Below are 14,601 nucleotides of genomic sequence, written 5' to 3' on the forward strand. Positions count from 1 at the left end.
CTGCGCGATGTAATATACTGCTGCGCGATGTAATAACCTGCTGCGCGATGTAATATACTGCTGAGCGATGTAATAACTGCTGAGCGATGTAATATACTGCTGCGCGATGTAATATACTGCTGCGCGATGTAATATACTGCTGCGCAGATGTAATATACTGCTGCGCGATGTAATAACCTGCTGCGCGATGTAATATACATGCTGCGCGATGTAAATACTGCTGCGCGATGTAATAACCTGCTGCGCGATGTAATAACTGCTGCGCGAATGTAATAACCTGCTGCGCGATGTAATATACTGCTGCGCGATGTAATAAACTGCTGCGCGATGTAATATACTGCTGCGCGATGTAATATACTGCTGCGCGATGTAATAACTGCTGCGCGATGTAATATACTGCTGCGCGATGTAATAACCTGCTGCGCGATGTAATATACTGCTGCGCGATGTAATATACCTGCTGCGCGATGTAATAACCTGCTGCGCGATGTAATATACTGCTGCGCGATGTAATATACTGCTGCGCGATGTAATATACTGCTGCGCGATGTAATATACTGCTGCGCGATGTAATATACCTGCTGCGCGATGTAATATACTGCTGCGCGATGTAATAACCTGCTGCGCGATGTAATATACTGCTGCGCGATGTAATAACCTGCTGCGCGATGTAATAACCTGCTGCGCGATGTAATAACTGCTGCGCGATGTAATAACCTGCTGCGCGATGTAATATACTGCTGCGCGATGTAATATACTGCTGCGCGATGTAATATACCTGCTGCGCGATGTAATAACCTGCTGCGCGATGTAATATACTGCTGCGCGATGTAATATACTGCTGCGCGATGTAATATACTGCTGCGCGATGTAATAACCTGCTGCGCGATGTAATATACTGCTGCGCGATGTAATAACCTGCTGCGCGATGTAATATACTGCTGCGCGATGTAATATACCTGCTGCGCGATGTAATAACCTGCTGCGCGATGTAATAACCTGCTGCGCGATGTAATATACTGCTGCGCGATGTAATATACTGCTGCGCGATGTAATAACCTGCTGCGCGATGTAATATACTGCTGCGCGATGTAATAACCTGCTGCGCGATGTAATATACTGCTGCGCGATGTAATATACTGCTGCGCGATGTAATATACTGCTGCGCGATGTAATATACTGCTGCGCGATGTAATATACTGCTGCGCGATGTAATATACTGCTGCGCGATGTAATAACCTGCTGCGCGATGTAATATACTGCTGCGCGATGTAATAACCTGCTGCGCGATGTAATATACTGCTGCGCGATGTAATAACCTGCTGCGCGATGTAATAACTGCTGCGCGATGTAATATACTGCTGCGCGATGTAATAACCTGCTGCGCGATGTAATATACTGCTGCGCGATGTAATAACCTGCTGCGCGATGTAATATACTGCTGCGCGATGTAATATACTGCTGCGCGATGTAATATACTGCTGCGCGATGTAATAACCTGCTGCGCGATGTAATATACTGCTGCGCGATGTAATAACCTGCTGCGCGATGTAATATACTGCTGCGCGATGTAATATACTGCTGCGCGATGTAATAACCTGCTGCGCGATGTAATAACTGCTGCGCGATGTAATAACCTGCTGCGCGATGTAATATACTGCTGCGCGATGTAATATACCTGCTGCGCGATGTAATATACTGCTGCGCGATGTAATATACTGCTGCGCGATGTAATATACTGCTGCGCGATGTAATAACCTGCTGCGCGATGTAATATACTGCTGCGCGATGTAATAACCTGCTGCGCGATGTAATATACTGCTGCGCGATGTAATATACTGCTGCGCGATGTAATTACCTGCTGCGCGATGTAATATACTGCTGCGCGATGTAATAACCTGCTGCGCGATGTAATATACTGCTGCGCGATGTAATATACTGCTGCGCGATGTAATATACTGCTGCGCGATGTAATATACTGCTGCGCGATGTAATATACTGCTGCGCGATGTAATATACTGCTGCGCGATGTAATATACTGCTGCGCGATGTAATATACTGCTGCGCGATGTAATATACTGCTGCGCGATGTAATAACCTGCTGCGCGATGTAATATACTGCTGCGCGATGTAATATACTGCTGCGCGATGTAATAACTGCTGCGCGATGTAATATACTGCTGCGCGATGTAATAACCTGCTGCGCGATGTAATATACTGCTGCGCGATGTAATATACTGCTGCGCGATGTAATATACTGCTGCGCGATGTAATATACTGCTGCGCGATGTAATATACTGCTGCGCGATGTAATATACTGCTGCGCGATGTAATATACTGCTGCGCGATGTAATATACTGCTGCGCGATGTAATATACTGCTGCGCGATGTAATATACTGCTGCGCGATGTAATAAACTGCTGCGCGATGTAATATACTGCTGCGCGATGTAATATACTGCTGCGCGATGTAATATACTGCTGCGCGATGTAATAACCTGCTGCGCGATGTAATATACTGCTGCGCGATGTAATATACTGCTGCGCGATGTAATATACTGCTGCGCGATGTAATATACTGCTGCGCGATGTAATATACTGCTGCGCGATGTAATATACTGCTGCGCGATGTAATATACTGCTGCGCGATGTAATATACTGCTGCGCGATGTAATATACTGCTGCGCGATGTAATATACTGCTGCGCGATGTAATATACTGCTGCGCGATGTAATATACCTGCTGCGCGATGTAATATACTGCTGCGCGATGTAATAACCTGCTGATGTAATATACTGCTGCGCGATGTAATATACTGCTGCGCGATGTAATATACTGCTGCGCGATGTAATATACTGCTGCGCGATGTAATATACTGCTGCGCGATGTAATATACTGCTGCGCGATGTAATATACTGCTGCGCGATGTAATAACCTGCTGAGCGATGTAATATACTGCTGTGCGATGTAATAACTGCTGAGCGATGTAATATACTGCTGCGCGATGTAATATACTGCTGCGCGATGTAATATACTGCTGCGCATGTAATATACTGCTGAGCGATGTAATAACCTGCTGAGCGATGTAATATACTGCTGCGCGATGTAATATACTGCTGAGCGATGTAATAACCTGCTGAGCGATGTAATATACTGCTGCGCGATGTAATATACTGCTGCGCGATGTAATATACTGCTGCGCGATGTAATAACCTGCTGAGCGATGTAATATACTGCTGTGCGATGTAATAACTTGCTGAGCGATGTAATATACTGCTGCGCGATGTAATATACTGCTGCGCGATGTAATATACTGCTGCGCGATGTAATATACTGCTGCGCGATGTAATAACCTGCTGCGCGATGTAATATACTGCTGCGCGATGTAATATACTGCTGCGCGATGTAATATACTGCTGCGCGATGTAATAACCTGCTGCGCGATGTAATAACCTGCTGAGCGATGTAATAACCTGCTGAGCGATGTAATATACTGCTGCGCGATGTAATATACTGCTGCGCGATGTAATATACTGCTGCGCGATGTAATATACTGCTGCGCGATGTAATATACTGCTGCGCGATGTAATATACTGCTGCGCGATGTAATAACCTGCTGAGCGATGTAATATACTGCTGCGCGATATAATATACTGCTGCGCGATGTAATAACCTGCTGAGCGATGTAATATACTGCTGCGCGATGTAATATACTGCTGCGCGATGTAATATACTGCTGCGCGATGTAATAACCTGCTGAGCGATGTAATATACTGCTGCGCGATGTAATAACTTGCTGAGCGATGTAATATACTGCTGCGCGATGTAATATACTGCTGCGCGATGTAATAACCTGCTGCGCGATGTAATAACCTGCTGCGCGATGTAATATACTGCTGCGCGATGTAATATACTGCTGCGCGATGTAATAACCTGCTGAGCGATGTAATATACTGCTGCGCGATGTAATATACTGCTGCGCGATGTAATATACTGCTGCGCGATGTAATAACCTGCTGCGCGATGTAATATACTGCTGCGCGATGTAATAACTGCTGCGCGATGTAATATACTGCTGCGCGATGTAATAACCTGCTGAGCGATGTAATATACTGCTGCGCGATGTAATATACTGCTGCGCGATGTAATAACCTGCTGCGCGATGTAATATACTGCTGCGCGATGTAATAACCTGCTGCGCGATGTAATATACTGCTGCGCGATGTAATATACTGCTGCGCGATGTAATAACCTGCTGCGCGATGTAATATACTGCTGAGCGATGTAATAACCTGCTGAGCGATGTAATATACTGCTGCGCGATGTAATATACTGCTGCGCGATGTAATATACTGCTGCGCGATGTAATAACTGCTGAGCGATGTAATATACTGCTGCGCGATGTAATATACTGCTGCGCGATGTAATATACTGCTGCGCGATGTAATATACTGCTGCGCGATGTAATAACCTGCTGCGCGATGTAATAACCTGCTTGCGCGATGTAATATACTGCTGAGCGATGTAATAACCTGCTGAGCGATGTAATATACTGCTGAGCGATGTAATAACCTGCTGAGCGATGTAATATACTGCTGCGCGATGTAATATACTGCTGCGCGATGTAATATACTGCTGCGCGATGTAATATACTGCTGCGCGATGTAATATACTGCTGCGCGATGTAATATACTGCTGCGCGATGTAATATACTGCTGCGCGATGTAATAACCTGCTGCGCGATGTAATATACTGCTGCGCGATGTAATATACTGCTGCGCGATGTAATATACTGCTGCGCGATGTAATAACCTGCTGCGCGATGTAATATACTGCTGAGCGATGTAATAACCTGCTGAGCGATGTAATATACTGCTGCGCGATGTAATATACTGCTGCGCGATGTAATATACTGCTGCGCGATGTAATATACTGCTGCGCGATGTAATAACCTGCTGAGCGATGTAATATACTGCTGCGCGATGTAATAACCTGCTGCGCGATGTAATATACTGCTGCGCGATGTAATATACTGCTGCGCGATGTAATATACTGCTGCGCGATGTAATAACCTGCTGCGCGATGTAATATACTGCTGCGCGATGTAATATACTGCTGCGCGATGTAATATACTGCTGCGCGATGTAATAACCTGCTGAGCGATGTAATATACTGCTGCGCGATGTAATATACTGCTGCGCGATGTAATATACTGCTGCGCGATGTAATATACTGCTGCGCGATGTAATATACTGCTGCGCGATGTAATAACCTGCTGAGCGATGTAATATACTGCTGCGCGATGTAATACTGCTGCGCGATGTAATAACCTGCTGCGCGATGTAATAACCTGCTGCGCGATGTAATATACTGCTGCGCGATGTAATATACTGCTGCGCGATGTAATAACCTGCTGAGCGATGTAATAACCTGCTGAGCGATGTAATATACTGCTGCGCGATGTAATATACTGCTGCGCGATGTAATATACTGCTGCGCGATGTAATAACCTGCTGCGCGATGTAATATACTGCTGCGCGATGTAATATACTGCTGCGCGATGTAATAACCTGCTGCGCGATGTAATATACTGCTGCGCGATGTAATATACTGCTGCGCGATGTAATAACCTGCTGAGCGATGTAATATAATGCTGCGCGATGTAATATACTGCTGCGCGATGTAATATACTGCTGCGCGATGTAATATACTGCTGCGTAATGTAATATACTGCTGCGCGATGTAATAACCTGCTGCGCGATGTAATATACTGCTGCGCGATGTAATATACTGCTGCGCGATGTAATAACCTGCTGAGCGATGTAATATACTGCTGCGGGATGTAATAACCTGCTGCGCAATGTAATAACCTGCTGCGCGATGTAATAACCTGCTGCGCGATGTAATATACTGCTGCGCGATGTAATATACTGCTGCGCGATGTAATATACTGCTGAGCGATGTAATATACTGCTGAGCGATGTAATATACTGCTGCGCGATGTAATATACTGCTGCGCGATGTAATAACCTGCTGCGCGATGTAATATACTGCTGCGCGATGTAATATACTGCTGCGCGATATAATAACCTGCTGAGCGATGTAATATACTGCTGCGCGATGTAATATACTGCTGCGCGATGTAATATACTGCTGCGCGATGTAATATACTGCTGCGCGATGTAATAACCTGCTGCGCGATGTAATATACTGCTGCGCGATGTAATATACTGCTGCGCGATGTAATATACTGCTGCGCGATGTAATAACCTGCTGCGCGATGTAATATACTGCTGAGCGATGTAATAACCTGCTGAGCGATGTAATATACTGCTGCGCGATGTAATATACTGCTGCGCGATGTAATATACTGCTGCGCGATGTAATATACTGCTGCGCGATATAATAACCTGCTGAGCGATGTAATATACTGCTGCGCGATGTAATAACCTGCTGCGCGATGTAATATACTGCTGCGCGATGTAATATACTGCTGCGCGATGTAATATACTGCTGCGCGATGTAATAACCTGCTGCGCGATGTAATATACTGCTGCGCGATGTAATATACTGCTGCGCGATGTAATATACTGCTGCGCGATGTAATAACCTGCTGAGCGATGTAATATACTGCTGCGCGATGTAATATACTGCTGCGCGATGTAATATACTGCTGCGCGATGTAATATACTGCTGCGCGATGTAATATACTGCTGCGCGATGTAATATACTGCTGCGCGATGTAATAACCTGCTGAGCGATGTAATATACTGCTGCGCGATGTAATACCTGCTGCGCGATGTAATAACCTGCTGCGCGATGTAATAACCTGCTGCGCGATGTAATATACTGCTGCGCGATGTAATATACTGCTGCGCGATGTAATAACCTGCTGAGCGATGTAATAACCTGCTGAGCGATGTAATATACTGCTGCGCGATGTAATATACTGCTGCGCGATGTAATATACTGCTGCGCGATGTAATAACCTGCTGCGCAATGTAATATACTGCTGCGCGATGTAATATACTGCTGCGCGATGTAATAACCTGCTGCGCGATGTAATATACTGCTGCGCGATGTAATAACCTGCTGAGCGATGTAATATAATGCTGCGCGATGTAATATACTGCTGCGCGATGTAATATACTGCTGCGCGATGTAATATACTGCTGCGTAATGTAATATACTGCTGCGCGATGTAATAACCTGCTGCGCGATGTAATATACTGCTGCGCGATGTAATATACTGCTGCGCGATGTAATATACTGCTGCGCGATGTAATATACTGCTGCGCGATGTAATATACTGCTGCGCGATGTAATAACCTGCTGAGCGATGTAATATACTGCTGCGGATGTAATAACCTGCTGCGCGATGTAATAACCTGCTGCGCGATGTAATAACCTGCTGCGCGATGTAATATACTGCTGCGCGATGTAATATACTGCTGCGCGATGTAATATACTGCTGAGCGATGTAATATACTGCTGAGCGATGTAATATACTGCTGCGCGATGTAATATACTGCTGCGCGATGTAATAACCTGCTGCGCGATGTAATATACTGCTGGGCGATGTAATATACTGCTGCGCGATGTAATAACCTGCTGCGCGATGTAATATACTGCTGCGCGATGTAATATACTGCTGCGCGATGTAATATACTGCTGCGCGATGTAATATACTGCTGCGCGATGTAATATACTGCTGCGCGATGTAATATACTGCTGCGCGATGTAATATACTGCTGCGCGATGTAATATACTGCTGCGCGATGTAATAACCTGCTGCGCGATGTAATATACTGCTGCGCGATGTAATATACTGCTGAGCGATGTAATATACTGCTGCGCGATGTAATATACTGCTGCGCGATGTAATAACCTGTTGCGCGATGTAATATACTGCTGCGCGATGTAATAACCTGCTGCGCGATGTAATATACTGCTGCGCGATGTAATATACTGCTGAGCGATGTAATAACCTGCTGCGCGATGTAATATACTGCTGCGCGATGTAATATACTGCTGCGCGATGTAATAACCTGCTGCGCGATGTAATATACTGCTGCGCGATGTAATAACCTGCTGAGCGATGTAATAACCTGCTGCGCGATGTAATATACTGCTGCGCGATGTAATATACTGCTGCGCGATGTAATAACCTGCTGCGCGATGTAATATACTGCTGCGCGATGTAATAACCTGCTGCGCGATGTAATAACCTGCTGCGCGATGTAATATACTGCTGCGCGATGTAATATACTGCTGCGCGATGTAATATACTGCTGCGCGATGTAATAACCTGCTGCGCGATGTAATATACTGCTGCGCGATGTAATATACTGGTGCGCGATGTAATAACCTGCTGCGCGATGTAATATACTGCTGCGCGATGTAATAACCTGCTGCGCGATGTAATATACTGCTGCGCGATGTAATAACCTGCTGAGCGATGTAATAACCTGCTGCGCGATGTAATATACTGCTGCGCGATGTAATATACTGCTGCGCGATGTAATAACCTGCTGCGCGATGTAATATACTGCTGCGCGATGTAATAACCTGCTGCGCGATGTAATATACTGCTGCGCGATGTAATATACTGCTGCGCGATGTAATAACCTGCTGCGCGATGTAATATACTGCTGCGCGATGTAATATACTGCTGCGCGATGTAATAACCTGCTGCGCGATGTAATATACTGCTGCGCGATGTAATAACCTGCTGCGCGATGTAATATACTGCTGCGCGATGTAATATACTGCTGCGCGATTTAATAACCTGCTGCGCGATGTAATATACTGCTGCGCGATGTAATATACTGCTGCGCGATGTAATATACTGCTGCGCGATGTAATATACTGCTGCGCGATGTAATATACTGCTGCGCGATGTAATATACTGCTGCGCGATGTAATATACTGCTGCGAGATTTAATATACTGCTGCGCGATGTAATATACTGCTGCGTAATGTAATATACTGCTGCGCGATGTAATAACTTGCTGCGCGATGTAATATACTGCTGCGCGATGTAATATACTGCTGCGCGATGTAATATACTGCTGCGCGATGTAATATACTGCTGCGCGATGTAATATACTGCTGCGCGATGTAATAACCTGCTGAGTGATGTAATATACTGCTGAGCGATGTAATATACTGCTGCGCGATGTAATATACTGCTGCGCGATGTAATAACCTGCTGAGCGATGTAATATACTGCTGCGCGATGTAATATACTGCTGCGCGATGTAATATACTGCTGCGCGATGTAATATACTGCTGCGCGATGTAATATACTGCTGCGCGATGTAATATACTGCTGCGCGATGTAATAACCTGCTGCGCGATGTAATATACTGCTGCGCGATGTAATATACTGCTGCGCGATGTAATATACTGCTGCGCGATGTAATAACCTGCTGCGCGATGTAATATACTGCTGCGCGATGTAATAACCTGCTGCGCGATGTAATATACTGCTGCGCGATGTTATAACCTGCTGCGCGATGTAATATACTGCTGCGCGATGTAATATAGTTGTTTGTGAAAGGTGCTCTAAAGTGCTGGGACTGTGTAAATGGAAGGGAGCATACACTGGTGTGTTGAATAATAAGTGCAGTACTAAGCATTAAATGGGCATAGATTACCCTGAAGGTTGGGGTGGTTGTCCGAAGACACCCCCCCTTTCCTCATTGGGTTAGCCCCCAGTAATGTACTCACTTTATATGTCCTTCCCAGGCTCTCCCTTCCAGGCGTGCAGCTGTATGGTGTAGAAATCCAGTGATAAGGTGTGCAGCGCACAGCAAAGATGAAAGAGCAGGTCTTGCAATAATATCCTTTATTTTTCAAACATCTGGTTGTGGGACAGCAGCAAACTTCAACGCGTTTCGTTCAAAAGAACTTTTTCAAGAAGTGCTGTTACAGTAAAAGGGTCAGTTTAAATACAGCTGTTCGCCCCGTTTTCGCGCCAAAACTGACGTCATGATGCGTCATTGAACCAATAGATTTCATCTGGCCGCGCATGCGCGGCGCGCCAGAGTGTCCCTGAATCCCCAGCAAGCCTCAGCCGAGCTCAATCAGAATCGGCATGCCTCTATGTGCAGCCTCTGCTGAGAGCACGCCTCTGATGGCTCTGTAGGATCCTCCACACTCCGCGTTTTCCGCGCATGCGCAATAAGGCCACCGAGTCCCCCAGCCTAGGACATAGATGACAGTCCACAGCCTGCCAGGGGAGACACATAAAGTTATTTGTACTATGTGGAAGATGTTATACCACTGGAGGCACTGAAACAGCTGGGCAAACAGCTCACAAACCACCACATACATTACAAAGCCAAAGTGCAACTATACATAGATCAAAAGTGATGTACAAAATATTCTATAGACTACTAAACTTAAACATATATAACTAAGGTCAAGAATGTACATATTTATTTACACAGTGCAAATTTAAAACGAATCAACATATATGAAAATATGTATACTTATATAAACTAAACATAAATATATATGTGGGTTTAAACAACTTAGTATAACAAATGACTTTATTGATTAAAAATTATGATTTAAAAAAAATATATATATAATAAAGATATATATATAAAGCAATTAAAACAAATTAAAAAATGTTTTTATCTTATACACATATTTGAAGAACAGCAGATTGCTTGCTCATATTAATGGAATGGAGATTATTTTATCTGTAACATTTATAGGATTAATACATCATTATGGAGTAGTGTATTATTATTGTGGATATTGGTCCATATACATAAAAGGTTGTTCTAATGGACAATCTTGTTGTACTGTGGTCAGATCAATGAGAGCAAAAGGACATTTGATACAATATGCATAATTCAAGAAAACGCAGAATATATTCATTAAGCAAATGCGAATATATTTACACAAAATGTAACAGGATAATGTCATGAGGATAATTTAATTAATTTAAATTGGGTATAGACTACTAGGAATGGGGTAGAATGATCAAGGGGTTATCCCAGTCATGTACATGATTGATCTATATAATGGGGTTAATTGGAACATAACTTTATTGAATATATTTATTTCAAAAATGGTTGATATTCCATTCTATATTCATCCCCTCTGGGTACCTGGTGTTTAGTGTGAATATCCAGTAGGATTCTCTACAGTCTAATGTTTTAACAGTATTTCCCCCTCTTTCTTTTTGTATTATCCTTTCGATACCAACAAATGAGAAGTTATTTATGCCTCCCTGTGTGCATTCCGTAAAATGCTTCGACACAGGGTGATTAATGTCTTGTTTACGAATCAATCCACAGTGTTCCTGCATCCTTGTTTTTAGTGCCCTTGTGGTCCTACCGACATATCTCTTCCCACAGCCACAAGTAATAAGATACACCACAAAGGTGGTGTTGCAATTGATGAAGCTATATATAGTGTGACGTCTATGTGGACTGTGGGAGAAGATATGTCGAGCAGGCCTCATGAAGCTACACATATTACAGTGATTGCATCTGTATGATCCCTTTGTAAGGAATCGTTCTTGATCTTTCACAGGTGTAGATATCACACTAGGTGATAGAAATGTGGCTAGTGTCTTAGCTCTTCTATATACAAATTTTGGGCCTTTCTCTGTGTAGTTACGGAGTATGGGGTCCATTTTTAGCAATTCCCAATGTTTATTTACAATTTTGTTCACTTGATAACTCGATTTATTGAATTGGGAAATGAACAAAGGACAAGTCCCATCTTCCTTATTCTCTTTTTTCTTATTGTTAAGGCGAGAGCCATCCCCCACTCTGGATCCGGAGGGTAGTATAGTTTCTCGTTCAATTTCTGTGACTTCCTGTAATGTGGCTTGGAGTGTCTCCCGATCATACCCTCTTTCTATGAATCTTTTTGTCAATTCCCCAGACTGAGTAACAAAATCGCTGTGAGTTGAGCAATTCCTCCTCAGTCTGAGGTACTGACCTTTGGGTATTCCCTTTATGACAGATCTTGGGTGACAGCTGTCCGCTCTAAGAAATGTATTCCTTGAATTAGGTTTTTTATATACATCAGATTGTATAGTTTGGTGAATATCTATGTAAAAGAGAATATCCAGGTAGCTTATGTGATGTGAATGATAGTTTACAGTGAGGTGAATATCTGAAGTGTTATCATTTAAATAATGAATAAACTCTAATAATGTGTCTGTGCTCCCGTGCCAAATGAAAACAAGGTCATCAATAAAGCGTTTGTAAAAAACAATATTGTGCCTATATGTGTTTGTGCTACCATAAATGAAAGTGTTCTCCCACCACCCCATAAAAAGGTTGGCATAGGAGGGGGCAAAACTTGTCCCCATGGCCGTACCCAGAAGTTGTAAATAAAATTTGTGCTCAAAAAGAAAATAATTGTGAGTGAGTAAAAAAAGTATCGATTCCATAATAAATGTTGTTGTGAGTATAGAGCTACCTGGACATTCTATAAAGTTGCGGACAGCTGCCATACCCAGATCATGTCGTATGATCGAATATAAGGAGACCACATCCATGGTGACCCACAAATAGTCCTGATTCCATGTAATTTTTTGCAGTTTAGTCAATAGGTCCCCCGAATCCAAAATGAAAGAGGGCAATGCCCTCACAAATGGCTGTAGATATTCATTTACATATTGAGACAAACCATCTCCCAAAGATCCAATACTTGAAACTATTGGCCGACCAGGAGGGTCGACCAAAGTCTTGTGGATCTTTGGGAGATGGTGGTATATGGGAATTACGGGATGGGGATTGATAATGAAGTCTGATTCTGTTTTTGTTAATACATGCGTGGCCATGCCCAGATCTATCAGCTCAAGGAGTTCCTTCTGAAAACAGTTTGTGGGGTCACGCGGTAGTACAGAGTAGGAGGACACATCCTCAAGTTGGCGAAATGCTTCCTTGAAGTAGGCAGTCCTACTCTGCACCACCACTGCCCCCCCTTTATCTGCATTCTTGATTACTAACATAGGATTATCCTGCAGAGTTTTGATAGCAATTCTTTCTTCCTTACTAAGGTTATCATTTCCCATATGGGTGAAGGAAAACCCCTGAGCCAACAGTCTGAGATCACGTACCACCAAGTTCTCAAACATACTTAGGAATTGGCCCTTAGCAAAGGTGGGGTAAAACACTGACTTTTCTTTCAGATTGGATCCCCACTCCCCCAGTATGTGGGATTGTGTGTCATCCAATGTGTTACCCTGGATGAAGAGATCTTCCATATCCCTAAGTGCACAGTCATCCCTGAATGATTCATGAATTCCTATGGGGGGAGAGTAGAGAGGGTTAGGTACATTACAAACAGTCACATCATGTTCTTCATCTGGAGTTGTCACACTCTGAGAATCACCTCTCAAGTTAGGCTTGTGAAAGAATTTTTTTAAGGTGAGCTTACGTACAAACCTATGGACATCAACCACTGCACCGAAGAGGTCGATCTCCATGGTAGGGGCATATTTAAGCCCTTTATTCAGTAGTGAAATCTCCGAGTGTGACAACTCCATACCTGAAATGTTAATGACATTATTAGTATCTGCTAGTAATTCTTTTTCCTCTTGTTTGCTCTTTTTCCTCCCATGTCTTTTCTTCCCCCCCCTCCTTGTCCTCTTTCGTCTCTCCTGAACATTTGGTAGTTTTTTGCCTGTTGATCAGTTTGATAAGTGTCATTTTGTTTGGCAGATGTCAATTCCCCCCTAGTAGTAGAACTATCTGATGGACGTCTCTCCTCTCTGGATTGTGTAATGTTCCCACGTTGTGTATTATTAGATCTATTTTCCATATCCAAAAATGAAACTGAATGTGAAGCAGCTTCCACATCTGATAGTTCAGAATCAGCACTCTGATAATCAAAATTGCTTGTTTTCAAAATGGATTTACTGGGGGTTGATCTGCGTGGCTGGTTATTAGATGAGTCCCGCATGGTACGATCAAAAACAGGTCCTGTTCTCTGCCAATTGTATATCTGGTTTTTCTCATAATCTATCCTGTCACGGTCATATTTATTTTGTTTGCGTATCATTATCTCTCTCTCTGCATCCTCCACAGTTTTAGCTAATATCTGATCGTATTTTGAAAAGCCCTCAATGTCCTTGGTTCAATGACGCATCATGACGTCAGTTTTGGCGCGAAAACGGGGCGAACAGCTGTATTTAAACTGACCCTTTTACTGTAACAGCACTTCTTGAAAAAGTTCTTTTGAACGAAACGCGTTGAAGTTTGCTGCTGTCCCACAACCAGATGTTTGAAAAATAAAGGATATTATTGCAAGACCTGCTCTTTCATCTTTGCTGTGCGCTGCACACCTTATCACTGCTCGATGTAATATACTGCTGCGCGATGTAATATACTGCTGCGCGATGTAATATACTGCTGCGCGATGTAATATACTGCTGCGCGATGTAATATACTACTGCGCGATGTAATAACCTGCTGTGCGATGTAATATACTGCTGCGCGATGTAATAACTTGCTGAGCGATGTAATATACTGCTGCGCGATGTAATATACTACTGCGCGATGTAATAACCTGCTGTGCGATGTAATATACTGCTGCGCGATGTAATATACTGCTGCGCGATGTA

General features: G+C 43.6%; 1 protein-coding gene across 1 annotated transcript in view; it reads right to left on the reverse strand.

The window, feature by feature from the left end:
- The window catches only part of LOC142469203 (proline-serine-threonine phosphatase-interacting protein 1-like), a 59,870-nt gene extending 46,346 nt beyond the window's left edge, over positions 1-13,524 (reverse strand). The window contains exons 1-2 of the mRNA XM_075576163.1: positions 13,416-13,524; positions 13,221-13,283 (exon numbers count right to left, since the gene is read on the reverse strand). Coding sequence (XP_075432278.1) covers positions 13,221-13,283; positions 13,416-13,524 — 172 coding nt within the window. The remainder of the gene's footprint in view (positions 1-13,220; positions 13,284-13,415) is intronic.
- Positions 13,525-14,601: the final 1,077 nt, after the last annotated feature.

This window comes from Ascaphus truei, chromosome 18 (genome assembly GCF_040206685.1).
Source record: "Ascaphus truei isolate aAscTru1 chromosome 18, aAscTru1.hap1, whole genome shotgun sequence".
In the NCBI taxonomy this organism is placed as follows: Eukaryota; Metazoa; Chordata; class Amphibia; order Anura; family Ascaphidae; genus Ascaphus; species Ascaphus truei.